Source organism: Passer domesticus, chromosome 13 (assembly GCF_036417665.1).
Source record: "Passer domesticus isolate bPasDom1 chromosome 13, bPasDom1.hap1, whole genome shotgun sequence".
Classification (NCBI taxonomy): Eukaryota; Metazoa; Chordata; class Aves; order Passeriformes; family Passeridae; genus Passer; species Passer domesticus.
In genome coordinates this window covers 18,976,558-19,001,440 of record NC_087486.1, presented here as the reverse complement: position 1 = coordinate 19,001,440, position 24,883 = coordinate 18,976,558, and the positions used below count along the sequence as shown (strand labels likewise).

Sequence of the window (24,883 nt, the reverse complement as noted above, 5' to 3'; positions counted from 1 at the left end):
CCAGGCTGGAACCAAACCTGAACAGTGGTTTTGGAGGGCTGCAGCTTCTCCCCTCAGCCATTGTTAAGTGAGTGCTGACTGCCTGCATGTGGCACAGAGGCAAACTATAAATAACTGCAGGAGCCATTTCTTCCCTCGGATAACAAGGCCAGAACTGCACATCAGCTTTATTCCTTCTCGTACCAATCTCCCAGTTCACTGTCAGGCAGAGATATGGCCCTGGCATACAAAAATTCCCTGTGATAATTGTACCAAGGCTCTGCCAGGGCACTGCTGGTCCCCATGTGGGGACATACTGGTCAGTACTTTTCCAGATGCCACAAAGCTTCCTCGGGGGTGTGTGATGATGTGGTGTGACCGCAGATGTAGCAATAAATAGGCTACAGGGCCTTTAAGGACACCAGACACTTTCTGCCTGTCACATAATTATCAGTCTCATACCCAAGAACACATTCTCCATCAGCTCACAAGTGTTTCCGTGATTTTTGGTTATTTAATTTGTGCCAGGTCTGGTGGTGCTTTCTACTGTAACAAATATAAACTAAATAATCATGAGGGGAAATGTCAGATCTTTTCCTCCATTTTTATGGATTCCTTTTTGGTTTGGTGTGTGCATTCCCAGGCAGACAGGTCAAGACCATGATTGAGGATTACCCTGAGAAGGAAAGACCTGAAACCTGTTCTATCCCAGATGGCCAAGGAGCATCAGTCTGGCTCCAGCCCAGAGCCTGTGGGGGGCTGACTCCAGCTCCTTACACACAGGGTCAGGGATCCCTGCAGGTAGCACCTGCTAAACTGTGGGGAAATTATGTAGAGACTTTTTCTGTCCTTTGAGATGCAAACCTGAAGGTAAGTCTGCAGTGACTTGGTTTTATCCCTTTAAAATATTTTCACAGTTTTTTTTGGAAACTTCTGACATAAAATTCTCCCCTTTTCCTTATTTCCACAGTGTTCAAAACAATCTACTCCAAAGGTAAAGGTTTCAGTGAATGCTTCAGTGTGTTTTGTGATACCATTCACAGCTTTGAAGACCTCTGAGTTCATACCCTCAAAAGCAAGTGCAGCAGTGTTTTTGTTCAGGCTATTTAGATCCCATCAGAGCTCAAAGCTAAGTTAATGTTTCACTTCAGGCTGCAGTAAATTAGATAAAAAAGTATTTCCTCATTCCCGGAGTTACCCTTTTACTTTGTCTGCACTGCTCCATTTGCTGATACAGGAAAAAAACATTGCTTAATCCCTTTTAACAACCGTTGAGATTATTTTTAAACACAAAATATGTTTCTGTACTGCATTGTCTTTTGCTGAGGCATCTTTAAGACTACCAAGCCTCAACCCATGCTAAGAAATGAGAGCTGTCTTCCTTCTGGCAAACCTACCAGCACTGTTTGATAAGTTTAGAAAGATAAACCCATGTGAACCTTGGTGATTTTTCCACCTCATTTTGTTTCACCCAAAAGCAAGAAAGGCTTGCTCCTTGGACATTAATTTTGGAAATTCTGAAGTGCTCTTTGGGTAAGCTTTTCAAAGAGGTCCTTACCAGTGGAGATAGCACACACACCTGGCAGCTGACAAACCTGTGCCTGTGCTCTGCCAAGGAGCAGCTCCCACGCCTGCCACGCTGGAGCTCCTGGGGAAGCGCCACGGGACCCGTGATCACCTGTAACAGCAAAGGACACAAAGGACAAGAGCTTCAGGTGAGACATTTATCTGCTCTTTCACTCCTCTGCTGGGACACACATATCCCACATGGAGCCACAGTCTTCCACTGGCCAGAGCTCCTCAGCAAGATTATTCTCAAATAGTGAAAATAATAATAGGAAGTGTTGCTCTATAATCAACATCCAGTTACCTCAACAGCAAAACACTGGGATGTGTCTGTGTCTGCTCTCTGTGACTGTTCAGGACAAAATGAGAACCCAAAATATTTTGAATTGGGTATATTGCTGCAGTGCTTGGAGAGGTGCTGAGAGCTGTGGGGGTCCCTGCTGCATCCTCACCTCCCGAGGCACTGTGGCTGTTCAGTGGAGATACTGCTGTGCCCCTGGGATGCATCCCTCTGACCAGTGCCATCTCATTTGCAGAGCAGCATAAAGCTATCATGGATTAATTTAAAGTGTTTTGGGATTTTTTTCCTTAAAATATTCCTCACTCAACAGAACAATATAGGCCTAGGTCCTTTGGGGAGAAAGTTAAACTAAAAGAAAGCCTTTTAATTAAGCTTTTTTGATGTTTATGGTGTTCAGAACAGTTCCAAATACCAGGCACTATCAATAGAGATAACTTTTTCTCTCTTGAACATGAAAACTAGAAACTAGTACTTACTGCAGCTCATTTAATGAGTACATCTTGATCTGATTTGTTGTCTCCAAGTGTATTTCATCCTATTAACATAAAAGTACACAACTGTTTCCAATAAATCCTGATCTGGAGTAGTTAAAATATCTACCTAGCTTTTGACAGCCGAAGTACTTGTATGGATGAAATATTTATTTAACAAGTTAGGGAGCAAAAAGGAATGACATCATATCAGGTAAGAGCTTTGGCCAAAGATAAAACCACAATTGTGCATTTATCTGAGATAATAACAGAACATTGAGCGCTTAAAACTGTGTATCCAATTAATTGTCAGTTCCCAAACTCATTCCTGTATCTGACAAGAGGTTACACCAACCTTCTTTTACATTTAAATTGTGTTCTTTGTCTTTAAGGTGGAGTTAAAATCATGAACGCTGGGTGCTGATGTGTACAGAGATAAAATGTTTTCAGGTTGTCTAGGAAACATCATAGTGGAAATAATTAGATGGGGTTACAAACTGGAAAAAAAACATGCCTGGTATCAGCCCAGGCATGCTCTTACTTGAAATGTAGTTCTGGTTCTGGTATGAGCATCACTGGCACGTGGGCCCTGTTCAGAACACAGCAGTTTTGGTGACAGAGCATTTGCTGTGAGCACCGTGATTTTCTCAAAGAGCAGCTGGAACCTGCAGGGCATTTCACAGCAGGAGCTGCCTCACTGTGGGTAGTGGCCGCTGTTGGGGGGTGCTGCAGAGTGCTGGGCACCCAGGGGCTCTGAGGGGCTCAGGGCTGCCAGGGCTGCTCCTCAGACACAGCAGCTGAGGGTACCCCAGCCCTGCTCCCCTGTGCTGGGGCAGGCTGGCCCCCGCTCTGCCCTTCATGAGCACCGAGGCTGGCACTTGAGGCACAGGGACACGGCTGTGTTTGTGCTTTTAAATAGTGGGGAGAAAAAATTGCAGTGCTGGATCTATGATGTAAATAACAGGACAAAATACAGCTGGCTATGGCATCTCCCATAGCTGTGGGGCTCGAGTTGTGGTAGGAACCTGCTGCATCAAAGTCCCTTTTACAGAGCAGGAGGAAAGAGCCGAGATGATGTGGGATGGGGCTGGATGTTGAGGACATTGGTGTGAGGGAAGGGAAGGGAAGGGAAGGGAAGGGAAGGGAAGGGAAGGGAAGGGAAGGGAAGGGAAGGGAAGGGAAGGGAAGGGAAGGGAAGGGAAGGGAAGGGAAGGGAAGGGAAGGGAAGGGAAGGGAAGGGAAGGGAAGGGAAGGGAAGGGAAGGGAAGGGAAGGGAAGGGAAGGGAAGGGAAGGGAAGGGAAGGGAAGGGAAGGGAAGGGAAGGGAAGGGAAGGGAAGGGAAGGGAAGGGAAGGGAAGGGAAGGGAAGGGAAGGGAAGGGTCACTACCTGGATTTATGTGGTCCTTGGCAAAGGCCTCAGCCAATGGGGATGGCTGAGCAGTACTGCAGCCTGGGACCAGAGCCACGGGTGGGAAAGCACTGACTAAAAGTGGTTCATGTGCAGTCCAAGTCTGGTTTGGAGTCTGTGTTTGCTCTATCATTTCACCCAAAAAAAGCATACTGGTAGTAACAGAGTGGTTTATTTTCTCTGTTGCTGTGGACACCGTTGTCAAGTTACAGAGTTAGATGTAAATAAGTCTAGAGTATAAATCAGCATTTCTTTTCACAGAATATCAGTTTTCTCCCTCCTCTTTCTAGCCTGTCTTTCAGGCATTCATTTTGGAAAATCTAGAAAGATAAATTATGCAATGGTCTGGCTTGGCAGTCATCTTAAAGGCTGAAGTGGGGCAGTACTGCTGCTGGGATGACATTTGGCTCCAGGTCACTGATGGTGCTGAGCCCCCAGCTTGCCGTGCCTGTGCTCCTTTCTGCAGGCAGGAGCCCCACCCTCACCTCTCCCTGTAGCACGAGGGGTGTTGCTTCTGTTTGAAGCCGCCAGGAGACCAATGCAGAGCTACAGAAAATAAATGTGCTATGAACTGATTGATTTATTGGCATTTTCTAGCCCAGCAATTAATTCTGCTCTTGGGAGGCAGAACCAAAGCAGCAAGCAAGCTGTAAAGCCAGATCAGGGCTGATAAGGTATTCCTCCCTCCGTGGCCCTGTGCTAGCACACAGAGCAGCCTATTCAGGAATCATCTCCCCCAGGATCCCTGGCCCCAGCGAGGATCAGCCCCGGCTGCATCGCGGCGGAGCTGAGCCCGGCAGCGCCCAGAGACAGAGCAGGGACCCCAAGGTGCTGGGACAGGGGGGTGGCAGCAGGGCTGGCACGGGGGTGAGCACAGCTGCTGCCCTCCCACTGGGCTGCAACCTGCTGCTCAGGGCTGGCAAGTCACTGCTCTCACCTTACCTTTTGCAGATTGCTTTGACATTCATTCTTAGTACATCTCAGCACAGATACATCTTCCCACAGTTCAAGCTGAAGAGCTGGGTGGCCCTAAATGTGATGGCCCTATGCTGGTGGCTGATGGTGTCCGTGTGGACTGTCCAGGGGTGAGCACTGGCCACTGGGCAGTGGGGCCAGCTTGGCGCTGGTGGCTGCATGCATCTGTAAATGTGAAGCCTGTGGGGAAACTGAGGCAGCTGAGGAGGAGTCCTGACCCAGGATTTGGGAAATGGTCCCCACAGGTGCTACTGGGTGCCTGGAGTTCACATGGTAGCCCATGTCAGTCCTGGGGATGTGGGGGCCAGTAAGGAGGGGAGAGAGAGAACTGCCCTTGCCATTGCTTGTGTCTCTCCTCCTCCCAAGCAGACTGCACCCCCTCTTCCTGTCCACACACTCTTTTTGTGTCAATTTCTCACTTTTGAGACCTGCATTAAATTTCTCCCAGCCCTCAGGGAGCTCAGAAGGGAATTCAGATGCTGTAAGTAAAAGTCGCAGCATACAAGCAGCATTCCTGCTGGGAGGGTTTGTGTCACAACTGCTCAGCTGCTCACTGATACATCCCTTGGGCATGCAACAAGTACCTGTGCAAACCCAGTGCAGCAAAGAAAAGGCATGGAGAAGGAGGAGGCTGATGTTGAGTCAAGCTCCTTGACCCACTTGTAAAATTCTCTGTGTTTAAACGTCTCTGTGTGCAGCTTTCATTGGAGTTTTCCTCTATCTAGCGCAAAAGAAATAAGTTGAATCTATGGTCTCTTCTACAAACCTTTCTGTTTCAGTCAAGTAGAATCAGTGTGGCTCTTTTTTAATCCTGAATTGTGTCCTGCATGTGTACCTTGCAGTTCTGAACTGTTTGTATGTACAAACTGAAAAGTAAAAACCAGAAACATTGCATCCACTTTTGAGATAAAATTCGACCTCGAGGCAAGGCTAATAACTCCCTCCAGCCTCGGGGATCCAGATGAAGTTTTTCAGAGCTGATGGCCATGTCCACCTCCTGCCAGAACCGATGGGAGCAAGGCAGCAGCACAGATTGCTGGCCAGTGCCACCAGCCAGAACTCCTCCTTGTGTCCTGAAGGTGCTCTGTGCTGCAGGGATGCGCTGCTGGTGACACTGGGTACCACTGGGGCAGAGCTCCCTGGTCCTGAGCTGCCTTTGCAATTTGGAGCAGACATCTGTGTCTTTGCAGGACCGAAACTGTGCAGCCTAGAGGAAGAAATGTAACAATTTTCCAGATTCTTCCTCCTCCCTTCTAAAAGGAATGCCTTGAGTTTAAAACAAAGCAGTTCATTTAAAACAAAAGACTAATGAATATGGCCGCCCTTGCTCTTTTGCAAGTTTAAACACCTCATCTTTCCTCAAAGAACAGCTCTAAATAATTTTATTTGCAAGCCCTAAGCAGGAATTTGTATTCATGGTAAGACACTTATTGAGTTAATTTATTTAATGCTGGGGCATAATTTCTAATAGTGGAGGAGTCCCTAGGCCCAGTGCAATTGTCTCCCTGTTAGGGCATTAATATTTAAAGGAGTTATAATATTATGTCAACTGATCTGTGTTTTTTAGGAAGTAGGTTAGCAGTTATTGATGGTCACTTGTGTGAAGGATTAGCTTAAATAAAGCTGGTACTTGGCAGACCAATGCTTGCCCCCCGGCCAAATCCCACGCCCCGGCAGGGAGGGGCCCAGGGTCTGGGGCAGTGGATCCGAATGGAATGTGGAGATTGCGGAGGGAAATAAGGCAGTGCACATCTGGAGGGTGCTGCTGCGGCTGCTCAGCAGTGCCGGGCTCAGCCAGCAGCAGGGGGAACGCTGCAGTGCCTTCGTGCGGCTGCCAGTGCTGCTGCTGTCAGCATTTCTTGGAGAGGCGTGAGCCTCCTATGATCTGAGCAAGGAGCTGTTAGTACATGTTCTGCAGGGGCTCGTTCATCTCGACAGATAGTCTTACTGATGACACTTAAGACAAATAACTTGACCTCTGTGTGCCTTTATTTCTCTGTTCTTAGAAGCTGGGAACGTTTATGCTATTTCTTAAGTGATTTAAAACAAGAACTGTTCTGAATTTTAAAACTTGTTTTACTACTGTATTAAATTCCATATTGCACTAAGAAACATGGTGTTGAATGGCTTTAAAAAACAATGTGGAAACCAATCCAGATGAAATACCTTTGTGCTTATTGTAGATATTGAGTATTATTGAGGAAAATCCAAGGTTGGCGTGGAAGGATGTGCAGCTGCAGTGAGCCTTTACTGTGCTGCCTGCAAGAGCAAAATAAATGTGGGCTGTGGAGGTGCTCAGGAGGGCATGTGGCTGGTTTTCCCCCAAAACTTCTGCAGGGAGGAGTGTTTCACTGCCCTGCAGAAACGCAGACTAATAAATGCGTAAGATCAATGATGTCTGAACCGTGCTTCTCAAGGCCCCATTTCCTATTTTTTCTTCACGTGCTTATCTGTCAGCATATTGTCAAACATTGAATTAATTCACCACTTGCAGCTCCTTTCACCCCCCCTTTCGCTCCCTTCAGCCTGCCGGATCCTTTCCCATGCTGGGCAGGTGCTGCCGAGGCCAGAGCAGACACAATAAAGCGGTTCTGTCCATCACTCCTTTCCTGCTGGGAGAGGTCAGCACGTCCCTGCTGCTTCTCCCCTGCAGGGGTGGCCCGGGGCACGCAGAGACTGCGAGGGCAGGGATTGAGTGCTGAGCTCCCCCAGCTGTACCTGCCAGCACGGGGCTGCAGGGGAAACCAGTTCCCTTTGTCATGAACATCACAGATGACCAAGGAGAGTAATTCTGAATTACTAGGGGAATTGCACAGTTTATTTGACATTTACCTGTTACCTGGAAGCTTGGAAGAAAAATTCCCTTATGTTCACGGAGGATTTTGTGGCCATGTGTTTGCTGTAGCCTCTTGGTGTATTGACTATGCCCTTTGTCACCCAACAGTGTTTAAGGCTACATTTTTCTGTGAAAATGAAACCCTTTACTGGACATAAAAACATAAATACACAACCTTATTTCTTCCCATTACTGGTAAACTCTGTCGAAAACTCCTGCCCTGTAACAGCAGAATTGCTGTTGTATTAACTGACACACTGAGCAGTGAAGAAATACTGTGGTTATATTCAGCTCTGGGCACTGGTGTCACCTTTCTCTTGCCCAGGAGTACTTATAGATTTCTATTTCACTGTCTCCCAGTCTTTGGTATATCTGTTGTCTTTACAGTCATCCTGTGCAAAACATGGGATATTCATTAGGGATGCTCATGAGAGGTTCCTCAGCTGAAGTTTATGAAGTCTCATTCTTTAACTGAAGTCTGATTTGTAAAGTTAACTTCTTTCTTCAAGTTTTTTCAACAACATGGACCAATCTTCCTTTTTTTTCAATCGAAATGGTGGTCTAACGTTGCTGTGAGCGGGTAAATTATTCTCTCTCTGGTCCTGCATCCCCACATTATAGTGAGGAGCCCTTGAGAACATCTACAAACATCTGAGTACCATTTCAGAGAATGAGCTAGAAGAGCAAAGCCTTGCTGGAAATTCAGATGTGGGACTGGTATTAGAGCATAGTGTGTTTTGATAAAACTCCATCCTTTCTCCAGTGGGATGCCCTGCATTCATAGTACTTGAATGTTCAGGTGTTTTACTGGCTCAGTGTGGGCAAAGTTGTTATTTCCTGGTGCTCTGCTTGTCCCATGGCAAAGCACCAGAGCTGTGCATCTCGCTGAAGAGGAAGAGTGTCCTCTGGGCTGTGGGGAGCTACTACAGGAAGGATCTAAGCAGAAAACTCATGATGTTTGGGTTATTATGGTGCAGCCACATTGGAAGCTGAGGCTCTAAACGCCATTTGTGATGAGAGAGGTGCTAGGTCTGAAAAAAGGTGTGTGACTGGAACAGCACTTCCAGCAGGAAGCTGGAGATCAGAGTGGAGCAGAGCATAGCTCAGAGCTGCCACTGTGGCACCCGCTCCAAGGCCAGCACAAGCCCGAGGAGTCTTGGCCCAGCAGCCAAACTTGCTCCACTCCCAGAAAAGTCAACGAAACCGCTTTGAAGTGCAATGACCTCATGCTCTGCTGCATGCTGAGTGGCTTGCCAGCATTGCTGTTAATAGCAGGGGTTTATCCCACGTACAATCAATGGAGCACAGAGTTACAGCACTTCTGTGAGGCTGGGCAGGGGAGCCTGGGACTAAAAGAGGCTGAAACTGCCATCTGTGGGCAGTATCTCTCTTGGCTTCAGAGTCTGACTGCTCTGGAGGCTATCCACACATTTTCCTATTTAATCAATTCATTCCCGTGGTGCCATTCCCAATATCAGCTAATTGCCATCCCATACTGAGAGGAGAGGAGAGGAGAGGAGAGGAGAGGAGAGGAGAGGAGAGGAGAGGAGAGGAGAGGAGAGGAGCTAGAATTTGTCGAGGACTTCAAGACCTGAGTTGTCATCAAGGCTTTTATGTGGTAAGTGACAGAACATGCTTAAAAATTATACTAGCCAGGAAAAAGGGCAGAAGCCATTGCATATCATGTATGTTAAACATCACTCTCTAATGGTTCTGACTGTGCAGCATTTCTTCTCCCTGTCTCATTCCCTTAAAATAATTTCTCTTAAACCACAAGACTTTGTCTTTCTTTTCCTCTTCACAGACAAGCAGAGCAAATACAGAAACAATCTCAAGACATGTTCTGCAGATATTTTTCCTTCTTCGGTCTCTGTCTTTTCCTTCTAATCCAAAGGTAAGTGTAGGGTTTGTTTTGTTTTAAAGGGAACATTTGAATGATGTTTCACATAAATAATGTGGGTCAAAAGGAAACTATGCTTCCAGTTATCCAGCCCATCCAAAGGTAGCAGGGTGCAGTCAAGGATGTGGTGTGGGAGACAGCAATCTGCATAGGTCCCTAAACCACATTATGTCCATTAACAGTGCAACCCCTGATTTCCTGTTCAGAACCAGCACAGGTTGTAATTTTTCATGAAAAATGCCTCCCACAAGGCTCCCAGCTCTGTTATTACCATCCATGGTAGTACAAGTCCCACATTTGTTAAGTATTTACATACATAGTGTGCAAAACCTGCTTCTCCTGTAAGGTCCTGTTTAGTCTAAATCCTGCAGGTCCAAGGCCCCATTAACCCAGCTGTGAAGGAAACAGAAGAAAAACCCTTGGTGAGAGCTGTGAGTAACTCCATGGCTGCTTCCTGCCCAGAGCAGGGTCCTGGCACTGGGAACAGCGAAGGCTCTGCCTCCCACCTCCTCCTGCCCAAAGCAAGAACAAACTCCTAACCCTTCACTCAGTTACGCTTTTCTCAGGTGAGGCTGTGCCACCCTGCACCTTAACACTCACCTTTTACCCCAAACCCCATCCCTCTCACTTTCTGTGTGAGGATACAGATCTGTCAGCCTCATAACACAGCTTCTGCCTTCAATAACCAACCACAAAATGTAAATTTTGACATTGTAATCTAGAGTTGGACCCTCAGTATACCCAGCAGCTGGAGCAGCACGGCCCACAGACCTTAGGGAGTATCTGTGAAATGCACAGTCCTCCACCTTTCCTCTCCAGTATTATTCCTGACAGCAGCTGTAGAAGCTGACACTCAAATGTTATGAGGATGAAGCTTATTTAGGGGACTAGAGATTAGAGAGGAGGAGCTGTTGGGCTGTAAGGTTTGTCTCAGGTTGTCATAAATGGAAGGAAAAAAGAAAATAATATTCCTTATGTAGACTGTACAAGAAGGAGTGGGAAGGGGAGATGGGGGTTTATTTCTCAGGCTTGTGATCTACAGATCTTGCTTGATTTTCTGTTTGAACAGAACATTCTTAAGATACTGTGTGTGCAACCTGTAGGTATCAGCTGAGGCAATTTGCCATTTTCCCACCTCTTGAAGGTGCTCATTATTCAGCCAGCACAGCAAAGTGAGAAAATGCTTGTGATTTCAATTATTTACTTTGTTTTAATAACTATTTTATACTGTTTGTTTGAGCACAAGCTGGAAGCAGCTGCAGCTGCACACCAGATGTGCCCAGCCCAGCATGTAACAGTTGGTGTTTGTGTCCCCAGGAGCTCTCTGGGTCATGGATCCAGCTTGCATGGCAGGGGCACAACATCCCTCCCTGGATTTGAGAACCTCACCATGGGGTACAACAAATACCTTCGGCCCTACTTTGGTGGTATGTTGGCTCCACACAAGGGAGCATTTAAAATCGGTCTATAATGCTCATGTGGAGGGGAGAGCAGGCTTTCACCTTGCTGCAGTTTCAGAGGTTGTGCTTCTTTTAAATTGGTGTCCCAGGCTGCACTCCTTTCTCTCCATCCACTACTGTCTTGAACAGCTGGTGCACGTATATGTGGGGCTTGGGAACAGGTCCAGCTGTGAGGTGAAGAGCAGGGAATTTATAAACTTTAACATCTCTACGAAAGACTTGACTAAATAATTAAATTCTGCTCTAACTGTACAAGCTTTTGTTTAAAGCCTGACCCTTGTGATTCTATGCTTTACTTTTCGTCATGTACAGCTATTATAGCTATTTACACAGCTATAGAGAAACAAAGCCATTCTTCTTGCCAGGAAATTTTGACACATGCTTTCACCTCACACTGTGATACAAATCTGTTTCAAACCCTAGTGAGACTCTGGGGAGCTGGAAGCAGGCAGGAATTTAGGAACTTATCTGAGGCTATCCAGCAATTTGGGTGTTAGGTCTCCCACCTTCCAGGTTAGTGCTGTCATCACACAGAGGAACAGGTTTCTCAGAATGACATTCAGAACCTGAAAAGTGTCATTGAAAGTTTAAGAAACAGCAATGACCGTTTTTATTTCTATTAATCTTGGTTTTGTGCCTGAACAATTAATGAAAACCCACTTGACAGAAAAATTTCCCATCAGCTTTCACAAGGCCATGGATATTTCCATTGTAAACTGACCTGCTGCTACTGGCAGCCCTGAGCTGCTTCCTTTTTCTGGCCATGGTAACAAATGTCTGAGACAATACAGAATTTACCATCTTGTTCTGCCTAGAATGGCTGACCTGTTGCAGGACTAGAAAGGCTCCTCTAAATCCTGTAACACCAGTGAGCAGATGCTTCTCTACAACAGAGCAGAGATCCATTGCATCTGCAGCAAATGTTAAAACCAGCCAGGACTCTGGTGTGACCTCCCCTGGAGGCCGAGTCCTCACAGTTGTGTCCTGCGGTCAATAAATGCAGTGGGCTTGAGTCTGAATAGACAGAGACGCGAACAGCAGCTGCTTTAAAAAATACACATTTTCTGCAAACGAAGTGAATTTATGAACCGTTTAAAACAAACAAAGCCAAAACCACCTGGAAAGAGTTTCAGCAATTGTGTCCGCTGTGATTCAGATGATGAGCAGCAGTTCCACGAGGAGAGGCGCCGCTCTGTCAGGCACAGAGGGCTGGGCGGGGGCCGCGCTCCGGCCGGGCCTGCGCGGGTCTCGTGTCCCGGCCGCTGCTGCCCTCTCGCGGCGGCTCCCGGCGCTCTCGGGCCGGAGCTGGAACCGGGCAGAGGCCGCTGCTCCTCCGCCTTTCAGGAGTGCCTTTCTCGGGAACCAGGGACCTTCTCTCCTCGGTGGCTCCTTCCATGGAACCGGGGCTGCCCAGCACTCTGAGCTGCGGGAAGTGCTCTGTGCAGAGGGTCCGTGCCTGGTGTGGGCTGGGATCAAGGGACAAAGCGGCCCTGGGTGCCTGTCCAACGGCAAATGTCACTGAAATGCTGCTGAACTAAACTGCTGAGCTTTGCAGCCAGTGCTAATGGGTATTTTCCCTCTGCTACCACCACCAAACACAGAACTACAGCTCCCTAACAGTGACAACTGCATTTCGGATCACAGAATTTCTGAAACTGTGTCTGACCCTCTGGGGCTCTGCAGTTTTAGTGACAGCGAGTGAAACTGAGGACAGTGCCCACTCTGCACAGAATCCTGAGTGGCTTTGCTGTGCCCTCCACACTTCCCTTCTCTCTGCTGAAGCATTTCATTCCCTCTGCAGGAGAACCTGTACAAATTGCAATTAGTCTGGACATTGCAAGTATTTCTAGTATATCTGAGAGTGACATGGTAAGTGAAAAAACTTTTATTTTACAATATAAGATTGAGATATGCCTTAGAGACTTCAGATGTATTCCTGTGTGTCCAGCACAGAAAAGGTCATTTTGAAACTGCTTTGCTGTTCGGGGGCTGTTGACCACTTTCAGCAGTGGGATGAAAACAAAACTCTTTTATGACTGCAGACTGTTGTCCTGGATTAGGGCAAATTTGGAAGGAAACTCCCAAGGGGTTCCTCTAGAAAGCAGATTCAAGTGGCCCCTCCCTCAACTAGTTCAGGAAAATATTTTCTTGGAGATAAGTGGAAAAACCTGATTATTTAACAAGAAAAGTATTCACAAGCATAAAAAATTAATAATATTAAACAATAAAACCTCTAGCTGTTCTGAAAAGATGGCAAACTCAGAAAGTCCTTTTCATGGGCTGTAGCTTGGCTCACTCAGTCTATTGCCAATCCCTCCAGCGCTGGAATGGTGTGTCCCAGCCCGGTGGGCCACAGGCATGAGCTCCTGGTGTTTTTCTAGGTTTTCACTAGGTTTGAACAGTTCCAAGAAAAAGAAAAAAATCACAGTCCAGGGAACTTATCTGCCTCTGCTAGCTAAAAATAGTAACTAAAAGCAAAGGAGAGCTCTCTCCCGCTGTCTGTACTGCAGACAACGCAGTCCAGTCCATGAAAAGGAACGTGAAGTGAGTGCAGTTTCTGAAAGCAAACTGCACACTTCTTTTCTCCCCTTCACTTTCAGAACCAGTCTTAAAGGTGCAAAACTTAATATCCAGCATAAATGGAACAGACAATTAGGAATACAAGCATTATAATGTCACCCTAAGACAACTGTGTAGATGCCATAGTAATGTAGGCTTACAAGAAAAAAGAAGTAGTTCCAAAAGTCCTACTGGTCAAAAACTCAGCACCTTCTGGAAATGAGACCCCATGGAAATAGAAAAAAAATCAATCCTGTGCGGCATCCCTTGTGGGGAAGGAAGTTGAATAGGCCAGCAGTGCCTGTGGTGTCCAGAAGACTCAGTAAAGCATCAGCTTCAGAGCTGAGTGGGCGCTGCTTATTCTTTTCTGTGAAAAGCACCCATTTTCACTTATTCATGTGAAAATGCTCCAATCAATGCTGCAGGTGGATTTTGGCGGGCCAAACTCAAGTTAATCCCAGTGTTCTTAGATTCAAAATCCCTATTAAAATAGAAGGCACAAGTTCTCTTTTTTTACTTATTTGGTTGGGGTATTTTTAAGATGTCCCTGACATAACAGGTTGGATTCACTTACCTTTTTTTCTCCAAAGTGCCAATGCCTCTTTTGTGACCAGATTTATAGTAGGTGTAGAGTTTCCTGGCTCTAGGCAATGACTGATCTGTAATGTCAGTAACTTGTGGGGTGGCCTCAAGTGTGTGCTTCCCATCTGTTCTCTTACCTGCAAAATGGGCACAAAAACATCAGTTATAATAACTGCTCATTAAAAACATAAAGGACTGTAAGTATAATCTTTAGTCCTCAAACTCCACACCTTAGAGTGGAAATGTATTAGAAATATTACAGTGAATAAAACTGTGATGAAAGTGAAGCTTGAAGCTTAGCTGTGATAGGCTGAATAAGGAAGTGTTCTGTCCCTTGTCACACACATGGTGTACCCCAGCTGTGCTGTGCAGGTGCCTGGACACACATCCCCAGGCTCTGCTCTGTTTGGCAGGATTACACAGCCACCATCTCCCTACGGCAGCGCTGGACAGACCCTCGGCTGGTCTTCCATGGCAACAAGAGCTTCACACTGGATGCTCGCCTGGTGGAGTTGCTCTGGGTGCCAGACACCTACATTGTGGAGTCAAAAAGGTCCTTCCTGCACGATGTCACCGTGGGCAACCGCCTCATCAGGCTGTTCTCTAATGGCACTGTCTTGTACGCCTTAAGGTACGGACACCTCCGGCTTTGCTGCTGCTGGCTCAGAATCAATTTCCAGAATTACTCTGGACAGGAGCAGGTACCAGCTGTCACAGGTCATGAGTTTGGTGTCAACAAGCCAGCTGTGAGCATTCTCTGCTGATCCGTTTCCCCCTGTTCTGGCTTCCAGAAATGCCAGTCAATGATCAGGATCTCCCATCACAGTACATGCTGTATCCTGAGGCCTGCTCAGAAAGCTCACAAGTTTAGGTGTCACTGAGGAAAAATCCATTCACATGAGGACAGCGGAGGAATAGAAGGAGGATGTCACAAAGTAAAAGTTCAACTGACAGTGGGAAACCATTTGTTTATCCAATGCCTTGTAGTGATTTCTTCTGTTTTTTACCAAGAAGTGTGTTTGTCCATGAACACAGCACTTGAGTTAGCAATTCCTACAGTGCTCTCCATAGCTTGCATTAACTGGGTCCCAGTTAGCTCAGCTGCAGAGTAAAACTCACCTGCCTCCATGTCAGAGAAAGCCAGCATACAGTGCAGTTAGTCACTGCGCCTCATGTCGCAAGTGTGGACTCCTTAAGATGAGCAAATTGCAGCAATGGGAAAAAAATGTGAATCTGCACTCTATATTCCACCAGATCAAAGCAAAATTCCTCCTAGGGCTACATTTTCATTGGGGTGGCTGCAGAGAGTGCTTGTTCTTGAGGGCTCTCAGTTAATTCATATCATAGGTCCAAATAATCTAGCTGACAGAGCAGAGCTTTGTGATCCAGTTTGCTGTGTAAAACATGCTTTTATTTCAATTCTCAGAGTTCTTTCTATTCCTACAGAATCACTACTACTGTTGCCTGTAACATGGACCTATCAAAATACCCTATGGACACACAAACATGCCAACTGCAGCTAGAAAGTTGTAAGTATAATGTTCTAGAAAACTCTAAATTTATTTATTCATAAGTAACTACACTTATTGTATATTTAGATTAAACACGGTGGCTTTCTGGAGTTTTTTACTCCTGCAAATTATAACATCCAAAAGAAAACAACTTCTGTGTCATCATTCCTCAAGTGTTTGTCCTGTATTCCACAGCCCAGAGATTTCCTGTCACTGTGCAGTTTATGCAAAAAAGTGGTAACAAATAATATTTATTAAAGTGTAGATAATTCAATCTTGCACAGAAAGGATGAGGTAATATTGTTCGTTGGTTTCCAAAATTCAAGTTCTTTTGAGCACACAGCTTCTTCAAAACTAACTTGCGGGATAAGTGCCTGTGATAGAGTACAAGAAGAACAATTCCCACATCTTTAGGTAGCTAATACCTGTTGCACCCCCCAAATCCCCACTGTAAGAGGACATGGGGAAGGGCGAGTCTCACTAGAATTAGAGTGGAACATGGTTCTCAAACTTATGAGCTGAAATTAGGGCCAAACCCAGGTTTGTGATACCTGCCCCCCCACTAGGGAGGATGCCATTACCTTACTGTAAAACCTCCATACCTTCTCTGTGAGTTCCCATGGCAGCTCCTGACAACGCTGACTCCTTCCTGTCCCTCACAATACATACTCACCCTTTCTGCCCCTCTCAGAACCACCTAACCCTTCCTCCTCACAGCATAGCATACAACTGTCCTCTCAATTAGCTAACCCACTCTTTTATAACACCCATCCTTATTGGACATAGCTGTGACCTGTTAAGGGCAGGCCTGTTCCTACTCCTTGGTAATTAGTACAGCTGCAACTCCTCAGGGGTGAGATTGCCCTCAGCACTATATCTATTCTCCTACATTATATCCTCCCACAGGAGGGGATACAGACGATGGGACCCTTGTCAACAGAAGACTGTCAGACTGAGAAGTCTCAATAAGACTATAATAATAAGGAGAATTATCAGTGAGTTCTGCTCTCAGTTAGATTAAAAGCTCACCTAAGACAATGCTGGCTGAGAAAGAGTCCAAGGACATGTGGGCCACTGCAGGGTTGCCAGCACTGCTGCTCCAGACCTGTGATGAGCAGGCAGCCAGTTCTTGCTGCATGACACAAAACCAAACTTCCACCATCTCAGGATGGAAAAAAACCAGATTTTTAACTTCTGGGGTTGCAGCATGAAGCACGTAGGGAAGCACATATTATTTTCACATTAAAATCATATTAGTTCACCATGGTTAACTTTATTACAAAGACTAGCTCCTGAAATAATAATGATTGGCCTCTTCTGCTAAAGTGGAGCGTGTTTAGGCCTGGTTTAAAACTGATTGGGTCCTACATCATGCTCAGTTGCTGTATAATTCCAATGAAATTATATACATATTGCCCACTGGAGATTTCATTAGGATAAGTGCCCAGAAATAATGCTATTTAAATATACGCCAGATGAATTAACAACAATCTATCACTTATAAAATTTTCCTGATTAACCACAATTTATAAAACCACTTAGGAACTTTGAAAAGTCACATGCTTAGGATTCTACTCAGGGATTCATGCTCCGGACACCTAATTTAGGAGTTCATCACACCCAAGCTCTGGTAATTTGTGTCTAATAAGAAAACACAATTAGATATAAATAGAGCTGCAACTTCATCTGATTCTCTCTACCAGGACAAATGGGTTATTATCAGAATCACAGCATCCCTACTCATGGTCTCAAAGAAGGGTTCTTAATAAAAGAATTAAATCAGTGAAACTGATGGACTTGTTTACTAAATTGAGTCAAATTATTGAAGGGAATGGGAGGCTTGCAACTCAGTACAAGATTTACCCCTCAGACTGAGGTATCCCTCTGTCTAACCTGAGGTTATGTCATCCCTGGAGGCAGGTACTCAGATGGCATATATGGAGTCCCACTGCTTTGAGGCAGGAATTTGGTGTTACATAAATGTTGTGTGCATTTATTTGTCCTCAGTAACTTAATGCCTTTAAAGATAGGAGGAATGATGTGTGGAAAAAGTTGCTTTTATGAGCAGGTTTTCTGGACAATATGTACCTAGTCAGAGGAGACTGGTTCATAACCACATAGCAATCTCAGCTGTAAGCTCCTGACTAACTGAAAATGCATTTTCTGATGTTTTGAAGCACTTAAATAGATGACTCAGTGAAATGTGCTTCTGCTCCATGATAAGGGGCTCAGTGGGATCTGAATTCTCTTTCTTAGCCACTGTGTTTCTCCTGCTCTCCTCTCAGACTGAACAGAGAGACTGTGTTTGAGGGTTAACCACAGCAGTGGTAATATCCCATTGTATGTAATCAAGCTGTGTATGACAGCAATGGATTATCTTTGAAAACATGAATACCCCATGTAAACAACTGCAGTAGGCTCTCAGCAGCCTTGCACATTGTGTATCATTCCCAGAAGTGTGTGTTCCTGTTCACATCTGGGGCAGCAGACCAAGGGCAGTGAAGGAAGCACAGCCCACGTAGTCAGACACAGCTCAAGGGCCTCTGTCCAGTCTGCAGCGCTGGGGTCAGGGTTCTGCTCCCCACAGGAGGGAGGCAGAGCAGGGCACAGCTGGGCCCTCCCTGGCCACAGCAGTCACACAGTGTCTGTGTTCTCCTCAGGGGGCTACGATGAGAACGATGTCACCTTCACCTGGCTGAAGGGAAACAGCTCCGTGCACGGCATCGAGAAGCTGTGGCTCTCCCAGTACACAGTGGAGCGCTACCACACCCTGGTCTCCAAGTCACAGCAGGAGACAGGTAAATCTGGGAGAGAAAAAAGCAGGGAAAGCTCTTGGTATTCCCCATCCCATCTCCTCTCCTTCTGTGGGCCAGGCTCATTTGACTAAGTCCTGAACCGTAAAGCTTTTAGCAGATCTTAATCTCACAAAAAGATATTAACAGAAAGGTGGTGACGTCCTATTAGTTGCAGTCAGGATATTCTGTAAGATGGAAATCCAGAGAAAGATGGAAGTTTAAAATATACTGTATTCGTTTGATGGATTTAATTTTTTTTTTCTTCTTCCTATTTTCCTCTACACATACCTGAAGAAATTCTATCACTTCTATCCAGGTGTGCAGTCTATAGATACTGCAGAGAGCAATGTTTACAGTAACTAGGAGTAAAATTAATATTTAAAATATACATTTGTTTGTAAATTACAATTCTATCATATTTTTGTAGATCAGCATTCTATGTCTTTTTCATTATCAATGTACTCTTTTCTCCAATTACAGATAGTATGAAAGGGGGAAAAACTTCCTTAGAATTACAAGGTTTTAAAAATAACAGTGTTTTGTTGTTTTGTTGCATACACAGCCCATGAACAACACGGACTTTGTTTCTACACTTCAAAGGGAATTATTGTTTATAGAGCAGAAATACATCCTGAAAACACTACTGATCCAGCCTCAGAACCCTTATGTCAGTATTTACAACAAATTGTTTTTTAAAAGATGGAGAACTCAAAAATATACCATTATCAAACATCACAAATCACTAATGAAAATGGAAGTCTGATTCTCTGTGATGATAAGGCACAGGGGTGCTTTGGGATGTGAGCCAGACCCTGCTGACATCAAGAGACAAATGTTTTGTGTTTTTCAGCCATCAGGTAAGGCTGAACCTGGCAGTGCCCTTCAGAGCAGGTGTTGGAAAAGGTGCTGTGCTGAGTGTGAGAGAGCAGGTGAGAGCATCAGCCCTGCTCTACTCAGAACTGAGCCCCTGCTGTAATATTCGTGCTATGCTCGGGGGCAGGAGCCCCTTTGCAAGGCATCTGCTGTTCAGATGGGGTTGTTCAGATGCCTCTTTGCCTGTCAGTGCTGTGTGTGACCTCCCGTGTCAGGTGTGTTGCCTGCATAAGCTCTGCTGAGCTACATCAGCTGTGCTGGTGCTGGGCTGTCCCAGTTTTACTTCAGGGGTCCTTGGGAACCTTACATTCACCAAGACTCTTGCTTTCATAAACAGGCAGTTACCCACGATTGATATTACAGTTTGAGCTGAAAAGAAACATCCTTTACTTCATTTTGGAGACCTATGTGCCTTCCACTCTGCTTGTCATGTTGTCCTGGGTTTCTTTTTGGATCACACTGGACTCAGTGCCTGCAAGAACCTGCATTGGTGAGTTCTTGCCTGAGGAATGAAGAAGATTTAACCAGACAGAGGAGCCTCTGAAGGCTGGGTAGATGGTACTTCTCTTGAGCTCCCTGCTCAGGGATAAATGGTCTGCTCGCCTTCTGCTGTTCTTTGGGGCAGAGCTGGGTTGGTGTGGAGGAGATGCTGTGGCAGGGACACGTGCCCACCTGCAGGGCTGTGTGTGGCTGAAGCTCTCAGGAGATCCATTGCAGAGAGTAGAGGACAGGGCACAGGATCTTTGTGGTGTGCTTTGGAGAAAGCAGGATGGAGGGATTTTTTTACTGAAAGTATGAAAAAGAAGAGAGCCAACTGCCTGTTGGAGCTAAGCTGCCAAAGGCAGGGAGAGCCTGTGTGAAGCTAGCGAGTGCTACAAAAGTATGTCAATTGCTGTGGTGGATGATTTGGATTTGGTAAGAAGTGATGTGCTTTAACTGGCCAGCAATAAGAGAGCAATGACATGAACAGAAGCGTAGGCCAAGACTTCTCCAAAGTGTCCACAAGAAAACTATCTCTCTGTTTCCAAGGGGTTACAACAGTGCTTTCTATGACAACTCTGATGATCGGCTCACGAAGTTCACTTTCAAAAACCAACTGTTTCATTAAGGCCATTGATGTTTATCTTGGCATCTGCTTCAGCTTCATCTTTGGCGCCCTTGTGGAATATGCAGTGGCTCACTACAGCTCCTCACAGAAGTGTGCAGCTAAAGTACCAGAAGAGGTAAGGTCCGACACTCCTTAATAAGGCCAGTGGTCTTGGACTGGTAGCAATTAGTTCTCCATTAACTGAACAAGACAAATGGTCTTCTTGCTATGGATACATCAACAATGCTTCTCCTAACTGACACTAAATCTAAACTTTTGTGTGTAACAAACACATGAATAGCACAGAAATGCTGTGTCTCTGGCAGATTTCTGAGCAGCAGCCTTAAGTGGAAGTCCTGTTGGGTTCACAAGACCACATCCAAAAAGGCACTTGGGCCTGGCACTGGATTGGGTCCATAGCCCTGAGATGAGCTCATGTGAGCAGGAAGCACCACTGCTCCTTTCAAATGCACTCAGAGAAGAGCCATGATAACACAACTCTTCACTCTTCTATCAAACAATTCCAGTAAGGGAGGTACTTCCCTCTACCAGAGGAAAGCTGAACCCTTCTTCCTCCCTTCCCAGAAGATGCTTCCAAACATCTATCCCACAGTTTTCTGTGGGGATTGTGGGAGTGAGTTGTTCAAGAGCTCTGCTTTAGTGTGAGAAATAATAAACATCCATGTATGACTGTAGTCCAGTTTCATCAAGGGCCCAAATCCTGTCAGGGGAAAAGGAGGTTTCCCACCGCAATACTGAGTTCCCAGCCATTAAGCTACTGTGTAGACAGGAAGAGATCAATGTCCTGTAGGAGATGGATATTGGATTACCCAGAGTAAAACTTGCTCAAGGATCTAAAAATATCTCTAGAAATACAGTGGTGGAAACAGGCATCTCTTGGACCTCAGGCCCTCCTAGGAGTAGGCAGCAGCTGAAAGATGTGTTTGAGTATTGGGATGACCCCATATGAAGCTGTACTCTTATGTCTTTATCCTTATGGTCTTCTTCCTCTGCAGGAGAAGACAGACCTTAAAACTGTGCACTCTTGTTTCCTAGGGGACTGCAAATGAACTGACTGAAGAAATGGAAGAAGTTAACATCACCAACATCCTCAAAAATTCCATCACCAGCTATGAACAGAAAATCAGCTTCACAAGCATTGAGATTTCCAGCGATAATGTTAACTGCAGTGACTTGACCATGAAAAGTCATGAGAAAATCAAATGTGTCTTGAGGAACAAAATGCACGGGATCATTGGTTATTTCACAATTCAGAACCCTGGCAATGTGGACCACTACTCCAAATTGCTTTTCCCTTTGTTTTTCATGGTGGTCAATGTGTTTTATTGGGCTTATTATCTATATTTTTAGTAGAAATTAGTTGATTCATTCTCCTACTTCAGCAGGAGAGGAATTGTGCCAGTGGGCATCCAGGTACATAACCTCAGTGAATTCAATGTGGACAAAAAGCTTCTTTGTGTTTCCTGAGGTACCCAGCAGAAGTGTGTGAGGTGTGCATGCATCAGCAGCACTGACTCTTACAGCAGCTGTTCAACTGAGTGACTGTGCTGGGCTCTTCTGCTCACAGCTGCATTTCATTCCACACCTCACCTGGCTGGAGGTGGGTGTGCAGGACTGCACTGGCAGCTACAGAGCACTACAGGTGGCAGAATTATTTTGGTAGCTTGGAGCAGGTTGGAACCTTCAAGCTGAGATATCTCAGAGGATGTATAAGATCATGACTGTTATTCTTTGTTTGCAGAGAGAACAGAGGGACTGTGATTGCTGCCTCAATAGCTGCTCTGTTGCAGTGAGAGCCCTGAGGCAGCAGCAGAAGCTCAGTGCAGGGCAGCACAGTAGGGTGCTCCTGTGCATGGTGCTGCTTTGTCCTGGATGGTGCAATGCCAGGATGGTGATTCAGAAATGCACAGTGGTGCCTCACTGCTTTTAGTCTGTAACTCACTGAGATAACCCTCACTTGCTGAAGTTCTCCATCCCCAAGACAGATGGAGGCTTGTTGTTCGTGAAGCTGCATTTTTTCAGAGATTTGGGAACATGAAATAGAGGCAGCAAAATAATTTTGTAACCCATCTCTTATACTCTTCCTGCTTTACTGCATGTGAACAGATTCTACTGCTTTCCATGTCTTCCTCACAAATTATTTTTTGTCCTGGAGAATGTTTCCTTCAGTCTTCACTGCTACAAGCAGCTCTCACTCCTTGCCAGCCATAGGCACAAGTGTCATTTGTCATCCCCTCCTTTATGAGGCTGTGCAGCTGTGGCAAGTCAACGGTGCTGCTGGGTGAAAAACGTGCATGGGTTGGGGTAGGCTAGTCTAAATCACCCTTTCACTCTCACACTTTCACTTTTAGGCTGAAACACTGCTACTTTTTTGAGAAAAATCATATTCTAAGTGGGCTCTGGAAACTGCCCGAAGTTAGCTCTGCTTATCCTGCAATCAGCAAAAGCCAAAGTTTTCTTTTAAAGATAAATGAAATGTGGCCACACAGTTACATTAAAGAACCAAATGCTATTTGGTACTGTGTAGCTTAAGAATACTGGAAGTCTTTATTTGCTGATTGTAAAATGAATGTTTTATGGGTGCCCTACCCAGCACCCTTTTGGTGTGTGCTGCTTTCATCACTGAGAGGGGGCAATCCTGCACTTATGTAGGCGGAATCAGAATTGCCTGCAGTAGCTCCATCCAGCAGAGTTCTGGCTGGGTGAGGCCTCAGTTTGTAGCTTATGTTACAGTCTCAGCATGCAGTGTTTGCTTAGCTTAAGGATCTCTTCTTGGGGGTTCCTAGAGAAGGTGAACAGAGCACATGAAATTATAGATTTTTTACTTTAATAACTTTTTATTGAACCACTTCACCACACTGTACTTTGAGGAATCTAACCCACATATTCATAAATCATCACTTTTACAAAGAGCAGCACAAGAAGACAGAGGGGAACAGACTGACAATGGCAAGTGGATAAACACAAACTCAATAATGAAGTGTTGGCTTGTATATACTGGCATTTGAAGTCCATTCCATAAAATGCAATAAAGTAAATGTTTGTGATATGAACACAAACCCTCAGAGAGATTCTCTACTAAAAAAAAAAAATCATTATCTCTTCTCTGTATTGGTTTCTTTCTTTAAAACCCAACTAAAATGCCCTTATGTGTTTTACACTAGCCAACAAATATTAATGTTAACAAAAGGAATTTCTTTGTACAAAGTCCTCCAAGATGATCAAGTCCAGCTGCTCCCCCAGCCCTGCTAAGGCCACCACTAAACCCTGTTCCTATGTGCCACATCCACACGGCCTTTAAATCCCTCCAGGGATGAGCACTCCACCACTGCCCTGGGCAGTCTGTTCCAATGCCACCACCTTTCCAGTGAAGAAATTTTCCAGAATATCCAACCAGAGCCTGCCCTGGCCCAGCCTGAGGCCGTTCCCTCTGCTCCTGTCCCTGTTCCCTGGAGCACAGCCCGACCACCCCGGCTGTCCCCTCCTGTCAGGAGCTGTGCAGAGCCACAAGGTCCCCCCTGAGCCTCCTTTGCTCCAGGCTGAGCCCCTTCCCAGCTCCCTCAGATGCTCCTCATATGACTTATGCTACAGACCCTTTCCCAGAAAGGCCTTCTCCAACCTGAACAATTCCCAGATTTCAGCAGGTGGCTACCCTCAGGGCTTGCTTTCACTAGCCAGTTTTTTTAATGACTTTGCTACTTTGATGTGGCTCAGTTCTGGCACCAGGGGTGAATCCTATTTCCCTCAGGAGACAGGAGTAGTTTATGTGAGATCCATGTGCAGCAGAGACAAGGTGAGAGAATGTTGCTTATATCACAGCTTGGTTTCTGGTCGCTTTCCCAGAGGAAGAGCAAGATAGAATATCTCTACATTCACTGTCACGGAGAAGACTCAGTATTGCTGTGAGAGAAAGCAGGAGCATCTGAAGGAGCATCCCCCAAATTTTCTCTCTGTGCCTGATTACCTGGCTGGTTTTAGGGACAGGTAGTTTTGCTAATGTGACTTTCCATTATAAAGTTTCCATTGCTTTGGAAAATATTAACTTTGTTCTGTATACAGACAGGCCCTACAGTTATAGCTGTAATATCCTAAAGATTTAGTTCCCAGTAATAATAGGGCTAAACCACAGCACCACCAGAGGCAAAAACTACATTATTTGAAATGAAACTTCTCATAAATATCCAGCTATGAAGTAATTTTATATCAGCTGCTCTTATATAAACTGGACAAGGCAAACTGTCCTATCCATCAACATTAAGGTTGCCAAGAAAAATTACTCTGTATTCATTGTCTGCAAGTTTTGGAGATCTCCCTTTCCATTAGACTTTCGCAGGAAATGCTGTGGTTGCCACTCTGAAGAACTTTGCTGGTAGCAGCATCAGCGTCAACTTTGAGCTTCTGCCTCCTCCTGTTCCTCCTACCTCTGCCTCTGCAGGAGAGGGAGGGATGGGCACCCACAGCAGCCAAGATGACACTGCTGCTCAGACTGTCTTCTAAAATCACCTTGAAACATTGTTGAAGTCAGAACCATGTGGCTTCAGGTTTTTCTATTTTGTTTTC

General features: G+C 45.5%; 1 protein-coding gene and 1 long non-coding RNA gene across 6 annotated transcripts; one reads left to right on the top strand and one right to left on the bottom strand.

Annotated features, from left to right (window-relative positions):
• Window positions 1-443: 443 nt before the first annotated feature.
• On the top strand, window positions 444-24,883 carry GABRP (gamma-aminobutyric acid type A receptor subunit pi). 3 transcript variants are annotated; one of them, XM_064388271.1, is made up of 11 exons: window positions 444-849; window positions 950-1,694; window positions 9,340-9,429; window positions 10,753-10,862; window positions 12,697-12,764; window positions 14,450-14,667; window positions 15,483-15,565; window positions 18,208-18,345; window positions 19,553-19,705; window positions 20,245-20,438; window positions 21,359-24,883. In XM_064388271.1, exons 3-11 carry the CDS (start codon window positions 9,374-9,376, stop codon window positions 21,671-21,673), a joined length of 1,335 nt encoding a protein of 444 aa, XP_064244341.1. In that variant the 5' UTR covers window positions 444-849; window positions 950-1,694; window positions 9,340-9,373; the 3' UTR covers window positions 21,674-24,883. The 3 variants fall into 3 exon arrangements, with proteins under 3 accessions (XP_064244341.1, XP_064244342.1, XP_064244340.1); XM_064388272.1 differs by lacking the exons at window positions 444-849; window positions 950-1,694; window positions 9,340-9,429; window positions 10,753-10,862 and adding an exon at window positions 12,017-12,343 and having other exon boundaries at window positions 20,357-20,438; window positions 21,359-21,526; XM_064388270.1 differs by lacking the exons at window positions 444-849; window positions 950-1,694; window positions 9,340-9,429; window positions 10,753-10,862 and adding an exon at window positions 12,020-12,343.
• LOC135280414 (uncharacterized) lies at window positions 3,772-16,288 on the bottom strand. Of its 3 annotated transcripts, XR_010347356.1 has the most exons (6): window positions 16,150-16,288; window positions 14,029-14,173; window positions 11,402-11,461; window positions 10,938-11,062; window positions 9,752-9,828; window positions 3,772-6,958 (listed from the first exon to the last, which is right to left on the bottom strand). It is a non-coding gene; the product is annotated as an uncharacterized LOC135280414 (long non-coding RNA). The 3 variants fall into 3 exon arrangements; XR_010347355.1 differs by lacking the exon at window positions 3,772-6,958 and having other exon boundaries at window positions 9,132-9,828; window positions 11,360-11,461; XR_010347354.1 differs by lacking the exon at window positions 3,772-6,958 and having other exon boundaries at window positions 9,132-9,828.